Source organism: Podarcis pityusensis (assembly GCF_964106645.2).
Source record: "Podarcis pityusensis genome assembly, chromosome: 6".
NCBI classification, from domain to species: Eukaryota; Metazoa; Chordata; class Lepidosauria; order Squamata; family Lacertidae; genus Podarcis; species Podarcis pityusensis.
This window is the reverse complement of record NC_138030.1, coordinates 2,875,185-2,892,783: the sequence shown is the minus strand read 5'-3', so window position 1 is coordinate 2,892,783 and position 17,599 is coordinate 2,875,185. Positions and strand designations below refer to the sequence as shown.

Below are 17,599 nucleotides of genomic sequence, written 5' to 3'. Positions count from 1 at the left end.
AATGAACTGAAAAAGGTATTTAAATATACCTTCACTAAGAAACCAGAGGCCTTTCTTTTGGGTATTGTCGGCCAAGGGGTGGTAAAGAAGGACCAGACATTTTTTATGTATGCAACAACAGCAGCAAGGATACTACTCGCAAAGCATTGGAAAGCTCAAGATCTACCCACACTGGAAGAATGGCAGATGCAACTGATAGACTACATGGAACTGGCCGAGATGACCGGCAGAATTCGAGACCTGGGAGAAGAGAGGACTGAGGAGGATTGGAAGAAATTTAAGAACTATTTACAAAAACATTGCAATTTGAGTGAATGCTAAACAGGATGCTAGATCAATATAACTGAGCACCACTAAACTTAGATGACTTTAAGAAAATAAGTGAGATTGAGAAAATATAACTCTTTTTGAGAAGTAGAAGATTATGAAGCATAGAAGGGATATAAGATTGCAAATAAGATAATAAATTGCTGACAAAATGCTATAACGATGAAAGTGGGAGCGGGAGATGTGAGGAAGTCCAAAGAAAATGTGAAATTATGTCAAGATATATGTTACATTGTTTATTATGTGTATTGCTATTGTAAAACCCAATAAATTTCTATAAAAAAAAAAAAAAAAAAGAACGGACTTCTGGAACGGATTAAGTTCGTAAACCGAGGTACCACTGTACTGGTTAATGCGGTCATTTAACGTACAGGATGAAGCTTCTTTTGGAAAGCCAGGAGTGGAGAAGTTTGCCACCTACTGGTAACACAAAGTGCAGGTTAAAAGAGACAAGAGCTCACAACTTTGTTACTCTGGCAAAGCCAGGATTCCCAGGCTTGATTACCTTGACTTAAACCAATGATCAGTGCCTACAGTTCCATACAGCCTGCCCCATTTTAAGCTGGAAGAAGCTGCGCAGAAGGGCCAGGTGTTTGGCAGGAGCGGAGGGAGGAGGCAGGCATTCCCAGCTGTGCCGTTTGGCGTTTTCGCACACCTGGCTCACAACCCCCTTCCCACAGCAAGACAGCCTGTTGGGCAAAAGGGGCATGTGTGGCTTTCTGGGCTTTGTGCCCAGAGTTTTAACACATAGGAATTGATGAGCTCGGGCGAAGAATCTTAACACGAGCAAGCTGAACAAAAGAACACTTGCCATCGCCACACCGCTTTTGGATTTGAGCATACAATTTATTAGTACAAAGACGTGTGCATTCGTGTCCTGTTCCTGCCACTTCCTTTCCAGCAGTCGGGACTCAGCAACCCATCTTACGATGACAACATTGCAACCTCTTACTCTTCGGGCTTCAATGCTTGTGCTTCAGTCAGGCTGTCAAAACTGCAGAAGGACACCAGCTTGAGCATTTTGCTTCACCCAAGCCCAAACCTCTCCAACAAAGGATGCCAGGGATCAGATGCTCAACAGCTCAGGAAACCCCCTTCTTCAGGCATACGCGAAGCTGCCTTTTGAAGAGCGAGCAGTTCTCTCGAGTTTTTTTCTGTGCAGGAGGCAGCTGCTAAATCCGCGCCAGGAAGCCGCTTCAACCATCCACCACGTTTCTCATGAACCGCATCTCTTCGGCGCTCAAGGGCTTTAGGCTGTAGCCTTTCATCTCTGGCTTACCTTTGGAAAGAGCAAGGATTACATGAAAATAATGTACAGATGGTATATAACACCAGTGCAGATAGGAAGAATGTATAAAACTGGCTCAAACACATGTTGGAAATGTAAGGAAAAAGAAGGGACTTTTTACCATATGTGGTGGGACTGTAGTGAAATTAAAAAATTCTGGGAAATGATATATAACGAGTTGAAGAAAATGTTCCAATTAACATTTGTAAAAAAGCCTGAAGCATTTTTGTTAGGGATTGTAGGAAAAGACCTGCCAAGGAAACTGAAAAACATCTTTATGTATGCGACAACGGCGGCAAGAGTCTTAATAGTACAAGGATGGAAGAACGAGGAAATCCTGACCAAAGAACTGTGGCAAGAGAAATTGATGGACTATGCGGAATTGGTGAAATTGACACACAAACTGCGTGACAAGGACAACTGTGACTTTAAAGATGAATGGGAACCTTTTACAACAAAATGAACAACAAAAAGAAACAACAAAATGAACTGGACTCCTTGGCAGGGTTTGAATAAACATACACATTTTTTTTATTGGTAACATATGGACAGATAAATTAAGGATCTTTACAATTTTATAATATGCAGAGAATAATATGTGCTGAAAAACCACAGAGAGGAGCTGAGGGAAGTCTGGGGGTGGGTGGGAGGGTTTTTTTTTTCTTTTGGGGGGAGGGGGAAAATGGGGGGGGGAATGAGGATGATGTATTTTTGATAAATTGTTATGTTGAAATTCTTAATAAAAATATTTTTTAAAAAAAATAAGAAAGAGCAAGGAGATGAAGAGTGTTAAAAAGGTTGGGAGGAGCCACAGGAGAAGCACCAGCCGAGCCACTCGGGAATTTGCAGCTTCCTTTGCAAAGTGTGGCTTTGGCTCCCTTGCCTGGATTGCTGGGGACTAGATGTACCATCACTGGCCGTGAAGTCCTAAACGGTAAAGGACAAACATTTGGCCCAAGAAGCTTAGAGCTGGGACAGAGGTGAGCAAATACAGTTTGAATTGATTCAGTTTCTGCCAAAGGACGCTCAGAAGACTACAGCCTCTTTGGTGGGGGACGGGGGAAGGAAAGAAGGAGCCTGCTCTGGAACAGCATGAGGGACTCGGCGACCTTCAGGCCCTGCAGCTTTATGAACTGTCAATAAGGGATGAAGAAGAAAAAAACATTCCACTGTGGCAATGCGGCTAAAGCTTTGCTTAATGATGCATCCTCGCTTGGACACTGATAGGAGGGTAGGAGGGAAAGGGAGTTAAGACGGCGGAAACCATACAAACTAGGCGAGGCATCCTTCACACAGCTAACCATTGTGTGAATGAATTTCAGAAGGTACAGGGCAGGTGGGGGAACCCCATGCCCCCCCCATAATTGAAGTTTAAAACCTTTTGCTCCATGCTGCAATCCCAAATCAGATCTCCCCTTCCCAAAAGAAATCCTGCAATTTGCGCTGAAAGAAAAGCTTTGATTGGCAGAAATGGGAGCGTTTACTCCAGTGCAAATAGTAGGTGTGTGGGGCCTGATCCCAGGTCGAGACCTCTGCAAGGGTGGCCAAGATGAAAACCTCCCTACCTCACACTAGGACTCATTTATAGGTTTCCTTTATACTTCGCTGGAAGCCACCCAAAGTGGCTGGGGCAAACCAGTCAGATGGACATGGCACAAGAAATTTTGTTGTTGCTGTTGTTTGGCAGAAACCTTTTCTTACAATTGTCTCATTCCATGGAGGAAACACTTTGACCATAAAGTAGACTGTTCCAGAGCACTCCCCAGCAGTAGGGAAGCTCCAAGGTCTTCTGGGTCTCTGCCAGGTCTCATGGCTGCCTGGTTGATATTGACCAGTGACAGAGCCTTTTCAGTGGTAGTTCCCCATTTGTAGAATGCCCTCCCGGATGAGGTGCACTTGTCTCCCTCATTACTGACTTTCGGGGGAAATCTCAAAAGGTTCCTGTTCACCCAGACATTTGATGGTTGAAAGACATTGTCCCTGAGATCACTGTTTTTAGAGCGTTGTGTGGTTGTTGTATTTCTTTTGTTTGATTATTGATGTGTTTGCTGCCCTGAGGTCCTTTGAGAGGAAGGGCAAGATCTAAACTAAACAAAAACCAATAAAATTACCCTGCCTCGCCTCAGCTTCCACTACACCTCCTCCACCCCTTGCTTAGCTTATAGAGGAGAACACCCCAATAAGTAGACTTGAACCAGCCTATTCTCAGATATTTATAAGCGTACACCTTATAATCCTGCTCACCCCAAACCACTATGGTTATCCCAAACCACTACTGCTGATCGAGATGGCATGAAGAACGGAGGCAAGAAGGCAACTTCTAAGCCCTGAGCACTTGATCAAGAGCCAACCAACCCACTGTTCCCCATCAAATACAGCCACCTTATTCTAGCCTGTCTGGCAAATACCTTGAGCTTCCAAGAGACGGTTGACCTTCACTTTCAACTCCTTCCGCAACTTGGCTATTTCTTCATCTAGGAGTTCTTGATCTGGAGAAAAAGCAGTGAACTGTCATCTGGAAGATTTAAGACTCACTACCTGAATTAACCCACTTTACTCCCTGCTTTGTCTCTCGGGAGCAAGCACTGTGGTAGAAGGACGCTTTCTTCGCACTGGAAAGCTTGCCGTTGTGTTGTATTAAGATGCCGCCCCCCCCCCTTTCAACTCATTAAAGGTAAAGGGACCCCTGACCATTAGGTCCAGTCGTGACCGACTCTGGGGTTGTGGCGCTCATCTCGTTTTACTGGCCAAGGGAGCCGGCGTACAGCTTCCGGGTCATGTAGCTAGCATGACTAAGCCGCTTCTGGCGAGCCAGAGCAGCGCATGGAAACACCGTTTACCTTCCCGCCGGAGCGGTACCTATTTATCTACTTGTACTTTGATGTGCTTTCAAACTGCTAGGTTGGCAGTTCCCATTTAAGCTTCAGTTTAAACCAGTATGAATTACATCTCACTGGCGACTACAAGCCAAAGATTTTTATTTACTGCAACTAAACACAACAATTTGGGGACATCTCTTGCACACCAACAATTTCAATAAAATTCCAACACATGGATTTTGCTGTACACTACTAGTACTAATTACACGAATACTAAACTAATACATTGTTGTAAACTGCTGATATATTTCTATGATACAACGGTATAAAAATATTTTTGTAAATAAATACAAACAAATAATACAGTTGCATCTGAAAGGAGGATGGGATTTTCCCTCAAGGCTGGCTGGGTAACAGTTCAGGGGCTCTGTGTAATGTACAATTTGGCTGATTTGCTTCAGTCACTTTAGGCCTCAAAAGTTGTTGTTATTTAAATTATTTAGATGCTCTAGAAACACACAGTTAATACGACATTGTCCCCATCTTCAAAAAGGAGGAGGGGAGAAGACTCGGGTAACTACCAACTGGTCAGCTTGACATCGATACTAGGAAAGGTCCCATAGCAGAAATTAAACGGTTGGTCTGTTAGCAGTTAGAAAAGGATGCTGTGATTACTAAGACCCAGCATGGGTTTCTCGAAAACAAGTCACGGCAGGTTAATCTCATTTCTCGTAGAGTTACAAGCTTGGGGGATCAGGGGAATGCTGTGGACATAGTGTATCTTGATTTCAGTAAGGCTTCTGACAAAGTCCTCTTTCCCCTCAGCTTCTTCCCCCCTCTGCCTCTGGGGACAATAATCCCCCAATCGGCACCTTGAGAATCTCACCTTTCATTTTAAATAATATCAAGCTGGTTGACAGGCCTCATAACCGCAGGGTGCGGGCTAAAGTTTGACAGCGTGTGACAAAACCTTAGAAGCTAGCATGCACTCAGACGGCATCTACCACATCAGCACAAAGCCGCCAAGATGGTACAAACTATGAAAAGAGAACTAAGATGATGAACTGCAAATTGACTTGGCTCTCAAAACCACAGATTTTTTCCATGCAGATGACAGAAAACATAACGGGGCTCTTACCTCTCTGCAACATGTCCTTGGTTTTTGCTTTCCCAAACTGCACAAACATGTTCCCAAAGCAAACCATGACTTTATCTGAAAACAAGAAGACGAATCTGCATTAAAGAATCATAGAATTGTAGAGTGGGAAGGGACCCTGAGGGTCATCAAGTCTCACCCAATGCAATGCAAGAATCTCAACTAAAACACCCATGGCAGATGATTAAAAACCTCCAAGGAAGCGAAGGAGAGTCCACAACCTCCTGAGTGAGTCCCTTCCACTGCCAAACAACTCTTTCCGTCAGAAAGTTCTTCCTAATGTTTAGCTGGAATCTCCTTGCTTGTCATCTGAATCCATTGGTTCGGGTCCTACCTGATTACCTAAAGCAGGCATGGCCAAACTTGGCCCTTCAGCTGTTTTGGGACTACAACGCCCATCATCCCTAGCTAACAGGACCAGTGGTCAGTGATGGTGGGGATTGTAGTACCCAAACAGCTGGAAGGCCAAGTTTGGTCATGCTGGACCTAAAGCTCATGAACACCTTCTAAGTCTCTTTAGAACAACCACCTAACAAAATAAATACAGTGGTACCTTGGGTTAAGAACTTAATTCGTTCCAGAGGTCTGTTCTTAACCTGAAATGGTTCTTAACCTGAGGTACCACTTTAGCTAATGGGGCCTCCCGCTGCTGCTGCACCACCAGAACACGATTTCTGTTCTCATCCTGAAGCAAAGTTCTTAACCTGAGGTACTATTTCTGGGTTAGTGGAGTCTGTAACCTGAAGCGTCCGTAACCTGAAGCATCTGTAACCCGAGGTACCATTGTACAGTGGTACCTCTGGATGCGAACGGGATCCCTTCCGGAGCCCCGTTCGCATCCTGAAGCGAACGCAACCCGCACCTGCGGGTCGCGATTTGCCGCTTCCGCACGTGATGTCATTTTGAGTGTTTGCGCATGCGCAAGTGGCGAAACCCGAAAATAACGCGCTCCGTTACTTCCGGGTCGCCGCGGAGCGTAACCTGAAAACACTCAACCTGAAGCACTTTTAACCCGAGGTATGACTGTATACCCAGATCTGCCCTACCCCTTACCAAACTGGAAGCCGTATTCAACTAACTTGTTGTGCTACTGGACATCAGCGTGGAAATTCTCACTAGCACAACAGGACTTTATCCCACCCTTTCCTCCCTCTGTGCCCTCCTCAACTTTGCTCAAGAGGGCTGGGAGAACCCCCAGAACAGCACGTGGGATGGTGGTGCTGAGGGGAGATGGTTCCACTGGGCAAACAGAAATTCCTGGGCTGACAGAACGGTCTCTTTAGCACTACTCTTGAATGCAACCCAGTTTCTTGGCCTTTTGGCTAAGATCAAGCGTAGTAATGCAACCCAGTTGGTGGGGCTGGGATGGGAGGAAGTCAATGGACTCTGAAAAGCTGCCTGAGAATGAGAAATATTCCACAAGAGAGGGGTAAAGCAGACACCATCATTGGACAAAGACTCAGCAAAAAGGCCTGGCCTAAGACGCGCATGAAGCAAAGCACCATCGCAGGCCCAGCGCGTTTATTCTGCCTTGCCCTCATTAATGCAAAAGGCTTGCTGCGTGTGAGGGAAGCCAGGCAATTTGCTGAGCACAATCTTTCCCCGGGGAGAAGAGGAGACGCGGCTGCCACTTGCGGCAGACGTTAGTCACCCAACTTAACGTGTCACCAGAAAACATTTGGATAGGACGGGCAGGCTCAAGGCTGGCAGCAAGGGAGTGGGGAGCCAGCGCAATTTGTGAAATGTAACAGTAACTATTATAAGTTATCACTAAACACTACAGTTACTGCATTATTTCCCGTAGTGGCATCTGCATTTATAGTTACCAGCAGCACTGCAAAAATTCATGACGCAAAAGCCGTGACTGGGATCAGGCTGATTCCCTGTCTTGCTACTAAGCAGGATTATGAAACTTCTGCTGTCTGCTCTATTGAGCGGATACCGAGAAAAGAAGAGAAACTGCCATTCTTCTGACCTTATAAAGTGATTTATTTATACAGGTGTGTAGGGAAAGGATCTAATTATTAAGAGACAGCCCCACACAGAGCTGAAGACATATTTCAAATTTCCAAGCATCATATTTCTAGGTGTTCAGACGATTTCCCCTCCACCTGAGTGTACCACACCCCAAAACAATACAAATGCAAGCAATTTAAACCAAACCTAACAAATATAGAAAGTCTAAGGCAAAATCAAAAAGCGGTTGTAACATTTACAGAAGAGGTAAGGCAGTCTGTCAACAAGTAACTTGGTCCTGAGCTGTATAGGGCCTTATAGGAACTTGTCGTAATCACGGTGCATTCAACTTCTACAGCGGCATCTGCAGCCAATTACTCATTTCTACAATTATGAGCTTGTTTCTCACTTCATACTGGGGTGACCATCTTAGGCTCTCTTACAGTGCATGAAGGAGACAGCTGCATTTGATAAGCTTGCTCTAGTCAAAATGCTCAAGAAGAAATGAAAGAGTTATTCCACATAACAAACTTGCCCTTGCTGTTATCTGAATTCTTTCTATCGCATCCTTCAAAATAATGCTGGCTTAGCAAGGGGCAGTTTCTATTAGGTTTAGCTCTGGGATGCCTACAGTGGCATCTACAGTTATAGTTCCAGCAGTAAATAATAAAATAGGCGGAGGTCAGAGAAAATACAGGAGTCTCAAAAGCTCGGCTCTGCCCTCGCCGGTCCTGGAAGGATCCTTTAAAAAAGTCCTGTTGCACCTGTTCATTGGGGGAGATAGGAAGCCCAGAGCACTTGTTCTTTTGATGTCCCTTTTATGAAGAGGCACATAGTGAGACCATTCCCCTGCTGGTGAGGCTCGCTGACCTCCCGGAAAAGCAAAAAATTGACCTTTTCTTGTTAGGCAAAGATCCTAAGACGACCCAGATGGTCGCCAGATTCTGTGTACAGATCTGCAGGCGCAGACCATGCCCCGACCCAAACTAGTTTGTTAAGAAAATCCCCAACCTTGGTTCCATGGGTGACTCTGAGTCATCTCTCTGCGGCAGCTCATCTTAAAGTTTTAAGTGTCTATGCGCTTATTGCATTTATAAATTTTAAATTTATTGTTGTACATTATTTTAAATGTTTGTTTTCCTTCTGGGATTGTACCCCCAAGTGTGTTTTATAAGCTGGTCTCCGACTGTAATAAATTATCTATCTATCTATCTACAGGCGTCTCAAGACAATCTAGATTCAGCATAGAGGCATATAGGACATCGAAATTTCAGGAACAAATGTGAACTTCATTCACAAGTAAAGAGGCGTGTGTGGCCAGAGCACCAAGTTCAAATCACTTCTCCATGCAAGAGGTCTTGGGAACTCCTTAGCTGTCAGCCTTGTGTAATTTACAGGATAGTTACAAGGAAAACATGCTAAATCTGGGGTCCTTGGAGAAAGTTACATTTATGTTCTGCTTTATGTTCTGCTTTAACAAAAAAACTTACAAAGCAAGCAGCACAGCACAAGGTATACCTGCCTTATACTTTGGTACATTGGTATTATTGGAACCCTGGTACAGTGGTACCTCAGGTTACATACGCTTCAGGTTACAGACTCCGCTAACCCAGAAATATTACCTTGGGTTAAGAACTTTGCTTCTGGATGAGAACAGAAATTGCAGGGCGGCGGCGCAGCGGCAGCAGGGGGCCCCATTAGCTGAAGTGGTACCTCAGGTTAAGAACAGTTTCAGGTTAAGAACGGACCTCTGGAACGAATTAAGTACTTAACCCGAGGTACCACTGTATACAAGAAGACCTGGACAGACATCAGAGCTCTCAAACTGCCATGTGCCATATGCTTCTGGGAAGCAATGGGTTTCTGTAGACAGACGGAAAAGGGACAGGAGAGACTATCAGCTCAACAACAGCACACATGATATGCGCACAAAGGACGTGCAAGGTTCAGACCCTGGCATCTCCTTTTATAAGCATCTCAGGTGGCAGGTTGGGAAAGGCAGACTGCCTAAGGCACTGGAGAACTGTCGCCAATTACAATGGACTGCAATGTGTGATGTTCGAAAAGACCTCTCACCTGAAGTCTCCATGTCCTTGCTCAGGGCCCTCAGGGCCTCCCGGTTCTGATTTTGTTTCATACCCAGATCCACAATCTAAGGGAGAAATGGGGAAAAAACCTTCAGGGTGTGTCACAACAAGATTTCCATGAAGGCCAGTTCACAAGCACTCCCCTAATCCCCGTATTGTATTTTTATTTTGTTCTAACTGTTCCTAAATGGGACGCGGGTGGTGCTGTGGTCTAAACCACAGAGCTTGCCGATCAGAAGGTCGGAGGTTCAAATCCCCATGACGGGGTGAGCTCCCGTTGCTTGGTTCCTGCTCCTGCCAACCTAGCAGTTCGAAAGCACGTCAAAGTGCAAGCAGATAAATAGGTACTGCTCTGGTGGGAAAGTAAATGGCGTTTCCGTGTGCTGCTCTGGTTTCGCCAGAAGCGGCTTTGTCATGCTGGCCACATGACCCGGAAGCTGTCTGCGGACAGACTCTGGCTCCCTCAGCCAGTAAAGCGAGATGAGCGCCGCAACCCCAGAGTTATTCGCAACTGGACTTAACTGTCAGGGGTCCTTTACCTTTACCTTTTAACTGTTCCTAAGGCCTTACAGAAAAGGGCAGGTAAGAAATCAATACAGTCAGCAAAAATTATGATCGTAAAAAACACACACCCTCAAAGCAGTTTACAAAAAAAAAAGGTAAAGCAATAAAATTATCCCTGGGAGAAATTAACAACAGTAATCTGAAGTTTTCAAAAAGTTAAAACAATAAGACTAAGAAAAAAAAAGATTAAAACACGCACCAACTTTCTAAACACCTGGGCAGACTTGCCTAAATAAGCGAACAAGGGAGGCATTCACGGTCAGTTCGGGCACCTCTTTTTCAAGGAAAAATAGCACTGATAATAATAATGATGATGCATGGATGGGTGGGTGGGTAACTGTGATCCTCGGCCGAAGGGCGGAATAAAAAAAAGGTAAAGGGACCCCTGACAATTAGTTCCAGTCGCAAACGACTCTGGGGTCGCGGCGCTCATCTCGCTTTACTGGCTGAGGGAGCCGGCGTACAGCTTCCTGGTCATGTGGCCAGCATGACTAAGCCGCTTCTGGCAAACCAGAGCAGCGCACGGAAATGCCGTTTACCTTCCCGCCGGAGCGGTACCTATTTATCTACTTGCACTTTGACGTCTTTTCGAACTGCTAGGTTGGCAGGAGCAGAGACCGAGCAACGGGAGCTCACCCCGTCACGGGGATTCGAACCGCCGACCTTCTGATCGGCAAGCCCTAGGCATTGTGGTTTAACCCACAGCGCCACCCACGTCCCAGAAATGTAATAAATGATAACAACAGTTGGTCGTCCAAATGTTGTAGGACTGCAACTCCAGCCACCCCTGAAGGCATCTGGGGCGGAGGAGGGGGCACAGATTTGCAACAAGGGAATGTACACAAAGCCCATGGGGGGTGTTAGAGAGTGTGTGTGTGTGTGTGTGCGTAAAATATACACATATATACATATATTGTTTACTGCTTAAATAATATATGTATATGTGTGTGTGTGTACCAAACTGCGGGAGGCAGTGGAAGACAGGAGTGGCTGGCGTGCTCTGGTCCATGGGGTCATGAAGAGTCGGACACAACTAAACAACAACAACAAAATGTGTGTGTGTGTGTGTTACACACACACACACACTAACTAAACAACAACGTACATATACACACACACACACACATATATATATTAGACACACACACCCACCCATGGGCTTTGTGTAAATATATATATGTGTGTGTGTGTGTGTGTATTACACACACACACTAACTAACTAAACAACAACATACATATACACCCACATATATATATATTACTTACACTCACACACACCCCATGGGCTTTGTGTGTGTGTATATATATGTGTGTGTATTACACACACACTCTCTCTCTAAACAACAACATACATATATACGCACACACCCACACACATATATATATATTAGACACACACACCATGGGCTTTGTGTACATATATATATGTGTGTGTGTGTATTACACACACACTAACTAAACAACAACATACATATACACCCACACCCACATATATATGTATTACACTCACACACACCCCATGGGCTTTGTGTGTGTGTATATATATATATATGTATATATATATATATGTATATATATATATGTATATATGCGTGTGTGTGTATATATATATATATATATATATATATAAAATAATCAGCTAAGGCAGCCCCCGCCCACCTGGAAGCTGAGGAAGGCTACCATTGCCATGAAGGGGCGCTTAACCACTACCTGCCCTATACTTCTCAGGGGGGCGGTTGAGATGGGGGGCTGTCTGGGGGCGCCCGCTCCCTCCTCCCGCCCCGAGGCCTACCTGCTGCCTCCCGCCCATCACCTCCTCGGCCAGCTCCTCCACCTCCGCCAGCACCCGCAGCGCCACGTCCGGCTCCAGCTCGCCCATGGCGGCCCGGAGGGAAGGGGAGCCGCGGCGCGGAGGAGGAGGAGGAGAGGCCTAGTCGGAGGCCGTTCCGCGCAGGCGCCTCGCCTGCCTCCAGGAGGGCGGTCGCCATGGCAACCCGGCTAGGCCCGGCCCGCCGCCTTTCCTATTCCCCCGGTTCCGCCGTTGGGGCCCCGGCCCTGGGCCAGTCGGGAGCCGGCTTCCCTGCACCGGGACGCTACCGGGTGGCCCTCCTCATAGCGAAAGTGGCTCCGTTAAAACTTAAGGGCTTTGCTGCTCTTCCGTGGGAAATGCCGCTTTATTTACATTATATTATCGCATTTATACCTCTCTCTCCAAAGGGCGCAAAGTGGGGCATTTTTTTTTTTAATGATATTTATTAAGGTTTCCAATAAAAAGAACACATCAATAAAAAATTAAAAAGAAAAAAGAAAAATACACAATTCAAAAATACACAATACATAATCCTAAAAAAAACAAAAGACAAAAGACAAAAAAGAAAACAGTTAAAAACAATACCACCTTTTCATCACCATTTTTAAATTTACTTATTTTCTGGACCTCCTCATACCTCCCTCTTTTGTATTCCAGTTCAATTTGTTTGTCCAGCAATTTCTTTCCCTCTTTTTTAATCCCAATCCTTAATCTTAATATAATATAACATTAAATTTTTACCTCTTAAAAACCAAATTTCCATTTCCTTTAACTTTTTTAACCCTAGTCCTTAATCTTGATCTATATATAACTTTAAAGCCTGTATAGCTAGAAACCACTTATTTTCAATCCAACATCACTCTAACATTCTTTAATTTTGCAATGTTTCTGCAGATAGTCTTTGAATTTCTTCCAATCTTCCTCCACCGACTCTTCTCCCTGGTCACGGATTCTGCCAGTCATTTCCGCCAGTTCCATATAGTCCAAAGTGGGGCATTTGTGCCTCTCCCCGCCCCGTGGCTTGTTGGTTTGTATTTTCTTTTCTTTTTAAAGCAGCAAGTAAAAAGCAGTAATGAAAACAGCACAAGAATTGCAACTGTGCATTTGCGCTGAAAATGCAAGCAGAACTTGCCTGACATCATCATCATCAACCGTCATCATAATTTATTTATTTATTATCAATAAAATTTATATACCGCCCTCTATCAGAAGATCCCAGGGTGGTGTACAACATTAAAAAAACAAATTAGAGAACCAGGTAGGCAGCCATGTTGGTTTGACGCAGTAGAAATATATTAACAAATATTTTAAAATGTCCAGTAGCACCTTAGAGACCAACTAAGTTTGTTCTTGGTATGAGCTTTTGTGTGCATGCATGCTTGTGTCTGAAGAGGTGTGCATGCACCAAAAGCTCATACCAAGAACAAATTTCGTTGGTCTCTAAGATGCTACTGGACATTTATATATATATATATATATATTTACATTACAGAACATCGGTGATAAAAAAACAGAATAAAAGCAGAATACCCTAAAAACAAACTGATGGACAGCCTAATAATACAAACAGTGTAATGCACAAATCCCACAGCTAAAAGAACTCTTTATTTTTATTTTAAATGCTTATTGTCCTGAACACCATGAAAAAAAGGGGTTTGCAATTTTGAAGTAAGTATTGCAAGCAGGGGAAGTTTAGACGTAAAAGAAACCCAGAAAGGGAAGTTGATGGAAGTCGGGGGGGGGGGATGGGGAATACAGTTTGGTAGTATTTGTTATGATGTGATTGTGATAAAAATGTACAACCCAATAAAAACTATTTTAAAAAGAAAGAAGGTGTTTTCTGGGTATGATTGGCGGCGGCATTTCCCAAAAAGGCCTGCCACTGAGTCAGCACCCATGTTATCCACACACAACAGCCCCCAGTGAGCTTAAGTGGGGAATTTGAGCCCTGGTTTTCCTCCAGGTCCTGGTAGTCTGACGCTATTGCACCACGATGGCTCTCCAGCCGGACCCACTGCAAGACCAAGGCTGCAGCCCCTTACCTGGGAGCAAGCTCTACACTGAATTCACTAGGACTGGCTTCTGAGTAGACACGTAAACCTTCATAGGATTTAAAGGGGGTGGCTTTTGAGCAGGGGTCTGAAGGAAGAGGGGAGGACCTCTAGAGAGCGTTTGGAGCAGCCAGGGAGCATGCTCAGAATTACATATGTTATAAGAATTTAAGGTCTCAAATATTAATAATAATAATAATAATAATAATAATAATAATTTATTTATATCCCACCCTCCCCAACCAAAGCTGGGCTCAGAGCGGCTAGCAACAGTAAAATAATACAACATTCTAAAATCAATTCATTATAAAATCAGTTCAATATATAAATTAAATGTTCATAAATGTGCAGGGCAAACACATACATAAATATATAAACCACATGTCTGAAACAGTACAGGAAGACAGTCCTGAAACCATTTTGACTCTCCCAAATTGACCTCAAATGTTTCTCTGCATTGTTTCCCCATTGTCTCTTTGCTCACAAATCCTGTCTTAAGGGCAAAATAAAAAAAATCCTTCCAGTAGCACCTTTAAGACCAACTAAGTTAGTTCTTGGTATGAGCTTTCGTGTGCAAGCACACTTCTTCAGATACACTGCGTGTATCTGCGTGTATCCAGTGTATCTGAAGAAGTGTGCTTGCACACGAAAGCTCATACCAAGAACTAACTTAGTTGGTCTTAAAGGTGCTACTGGAAGGATTTTTTTTATTTTGACTATGGCAGACCAACACGGCTACCTATCTGTGTCTTAAGGGCGTATCTGTGTATGAATAGGGTGAGCCTGTGACCTGGATTCAGGAACCAAGTATTTACCATCACAAAAGAATGGCCAGGCTGCCCAGGTAATGCAATCAGTGACCATTATGAGGTATCCTGGCAGGCAGGATTTCTGCTGTAGACCGCTCCTTCAGTGATGTATGTATGTATTGAAGGGTGGCCTTGAGCTACAGGGTGGCAATTTCGAAAGTACGGTATACAGTGGTACCTCAGGTTACATATGCTTCAGGTTACAGACGCTTCAGGTTACAAACTCCTCTAACCCAGAAATACTACCTCAGGTTAAGAACTTTGCTTCAGGATGAGAACAGAAATCGTGCAGCGGTGGCGCAGCGGCAGCAGGAGGCCCGATTAGCTAAAGTGGTGCTTCAGGTTAAGAACAGTTTCAGGTTAAGAACAGACCTCCGGAACGAATTAAGTTCTTAACCCGAGGTACCACTGTATGAGGGCTTGCACGCCATTGTTCTGGGTTCCTTCTCCCTCCTTCGTGTGGTGAGTGAGGACCCTGTTGCAACAGTGTAATAAAAATCAGGCTTACAAGTTGCTTTGCTTCTCAGTGTTCTCTGGTTGGCCTCTGTTATTTCCTCCTACCAATAGGGAACCCGCTTAAGGACTCTATAGGGGCTCTTGGATACCCCATAAGGGAAAAGGAGCAGATTTTGTTTACAACATGTAAGAGACCAGTTGAAGGGGGCAGAACTGCAGGAACAAAACTAGAGGAACTGCCTGGGAGCTTTGGAAGAATAAAGGGCAGAAAGGTAAGTTGGTTATTTATGTATTTCTTCTTTGGCGATCACTCGTAGCCGGGTAAGATTGTCTTCCATAACGGTTTTAACAATGAGTCCATAAGTGACTGTGGAGGCCAATTCTGGATCCACACGTCCTTCCTCAGTGGGGACATTAGTTTCCAGGCGGGAGTTGATCTCAGCATGGATTTGCTAAGTGTGCCTTCCTCTTAGCACATTTCTGCCTTGCGTCCTGAGTTCGAGTGTCTTCAAAGCCCAGGACACCTTTGGTAAAGGCTGTTCTCCAATTGGAGCGCTTGCAGGCCAATGTTTCCCAATTGTTGGTGTTTATACTACATTTTTAAAGATTTGTCTTGAGTGGGTCTTTAAACCTCTTTTGTTGACCACCAGCATTACACTTTTCATTTTTAAGTTCAGAATAGAGTAGTTGCTTTGGAAGATGATCATCAGGCATCCGCACAACATGACCAGTCCAACGAAGTTGATGTTGAAGAATCATTGCTTCAATGCCACTACTGCGACCCGTGTTTTGTTAGCCTCAAAATGGAAAACAAGCGAGGTCCCAACTAAAGAACAATGGCAACTTAAGCTGATGGAATGTGCGCAGCTTGCAGACTTAACATCTAGAATAAGAATAAGAAGAACATAACGTTTAGAGAAGATTGGGAAATGTTTATTGAACTGTGTACACTTGAAAATGTTGGCAGCATTAAGATAAATTCAAAAGTGTAAATAAGTTTTGATGGATGTAATAATGGAATACTGAATGGTTTGGTTTATGTAAAATATGCAGGGATTTGGGATATGTAAAATGAACCATGGAAAGAGAAGAAGGGAAGTCACTGATAATTTAATTATGTTTAAATGAGTATTCTAAATTGTAAAACAGAAAATTTAATAAAAATTATATAAAAGAAAGAAGGAAAAAGAAAGGTAAGTTGCAGTGAGGTCATGGAGGGCTCTGAAATCAGGGCCTGGACATAGAAGGGAATGGGGAACAAATGTTCGGATTTGGGGAAAGTGGCCATCCGGTGGTCCCTTTTAGAATTTAGTTGCTACCCAGGGATTTATTGAGTGGGTGGGTTACTGTCTAACTGGGGTAGTAGAGAGATAGGAAGGACATTTCCCAACCAGTCCCATGGAAAGGTGACCATTTGCCTCTCCCTTTCTCCTGTAGGATTTGATCCCCCTGTAGTCGTGTAGAACTGCATTGCTTGTACCATGACGCACCGCGCATTCGCGCTCTCAACAGCGATTTGCTTTGTCCTGGATTGCATGGGTGCTGCTTTGTTGCAGCAGAGTGTCGGGTGAGATGCACTTTCCCAACTTGGTGAGTCTGTGGTTTATAATTTCAGTAGCAGCTTTCAGTGAAGAAAGTACTTTGCAAATCTTAACCACATTTATCCACTTTATGACTGAGCAGAAATTTAAATCCAGCCTTCTGGCCTCCAAAAACATATATTTATTCACTTCACTTTGCTGGCCCAAATGGGGGAAAAACAGGACAATTTATTTTATTTTATTTTATTTTATTTTATTTTATTTTAGGCAAATGTGTGAGGGGCTTACAAATTTTAATCTTGAGAGACCAGGGTTCAAGTCCCTGGCTGGGAGCAAAGGTTCATGAAGGTGACTGGGTAATCCTGGGCCAGTCACCAGCTCACAGCCTAACCCAAAGTTCACAAAGTTGTTGTGAATATAATACGGAGATGAGATCAGTGTCCGCAGTCTTGAGCTCCTTAGGAGGAAAGGTGGGATATAAATTCAATAATAAATAAATAAAGTAAATTGTTTCCATCTCTCTCTCTCTCTCTCTCTCTCTCTCTCTCTTTCTTTCTCTCTCTCTCTCTCTCTCTCTCTCTCTCTTTCTTTCTTTCTTTCTTTCTTTCTTTCTTTCTTTCTCTCTCCCCATTTCTCTCTCACACGCATACTTTGCCCCATTCTTCCTTGCCCCATTCTTCCATTGACTTCCTTCTCTTGCCAGGATACCCTGTGATGGATTATTTGCCGCAGAAG

At 44.1% G+C, this 17,599-nt stretch overlaps 1 protein-coding gene and 1 long non-coding RNA gene across 2 annotated transcripts; one reads left to right on the top strand and one right to left on the bottom strand.

The window, feature by feature from the left end:
- Positions 1–1,152: 1,152 nt before the first annotated feature.
- On the bottom strand, positions 1,153–12,200 carry PDRG1 (p53 and DNA damage regulated 1). Its single transcript, XM_081011661.1, is given in 6 exon segments — positions 1,153–1,606; positions 4,024–4,104; positions 5,573–5,647; positions 9,623–9,698; positions 11,990–12,094; positions 12,096–12,200. Coding segments are annotated over 6 exon segments (510 nt in total). The 5' UTR covers positions 12,186–12,200; the 3' UTR covers positions 1,153–1,523.
- Positions 12,201–12,913: 713 nt separating this feature from the next.
- Positions 12,914–17,074, top strand: LOC308480288. Its single transcript, XR_013987997.1, has 2 exons — positions 12,914–13,034; positions 15,435–17,074. It is a non-coding gene; the product is annotated as an uncharacterized lncRNA (long non-coding RNA).
- The last annotated feature ends 525 nt before the right edge of the window (positions 17,075–17,599 follow it).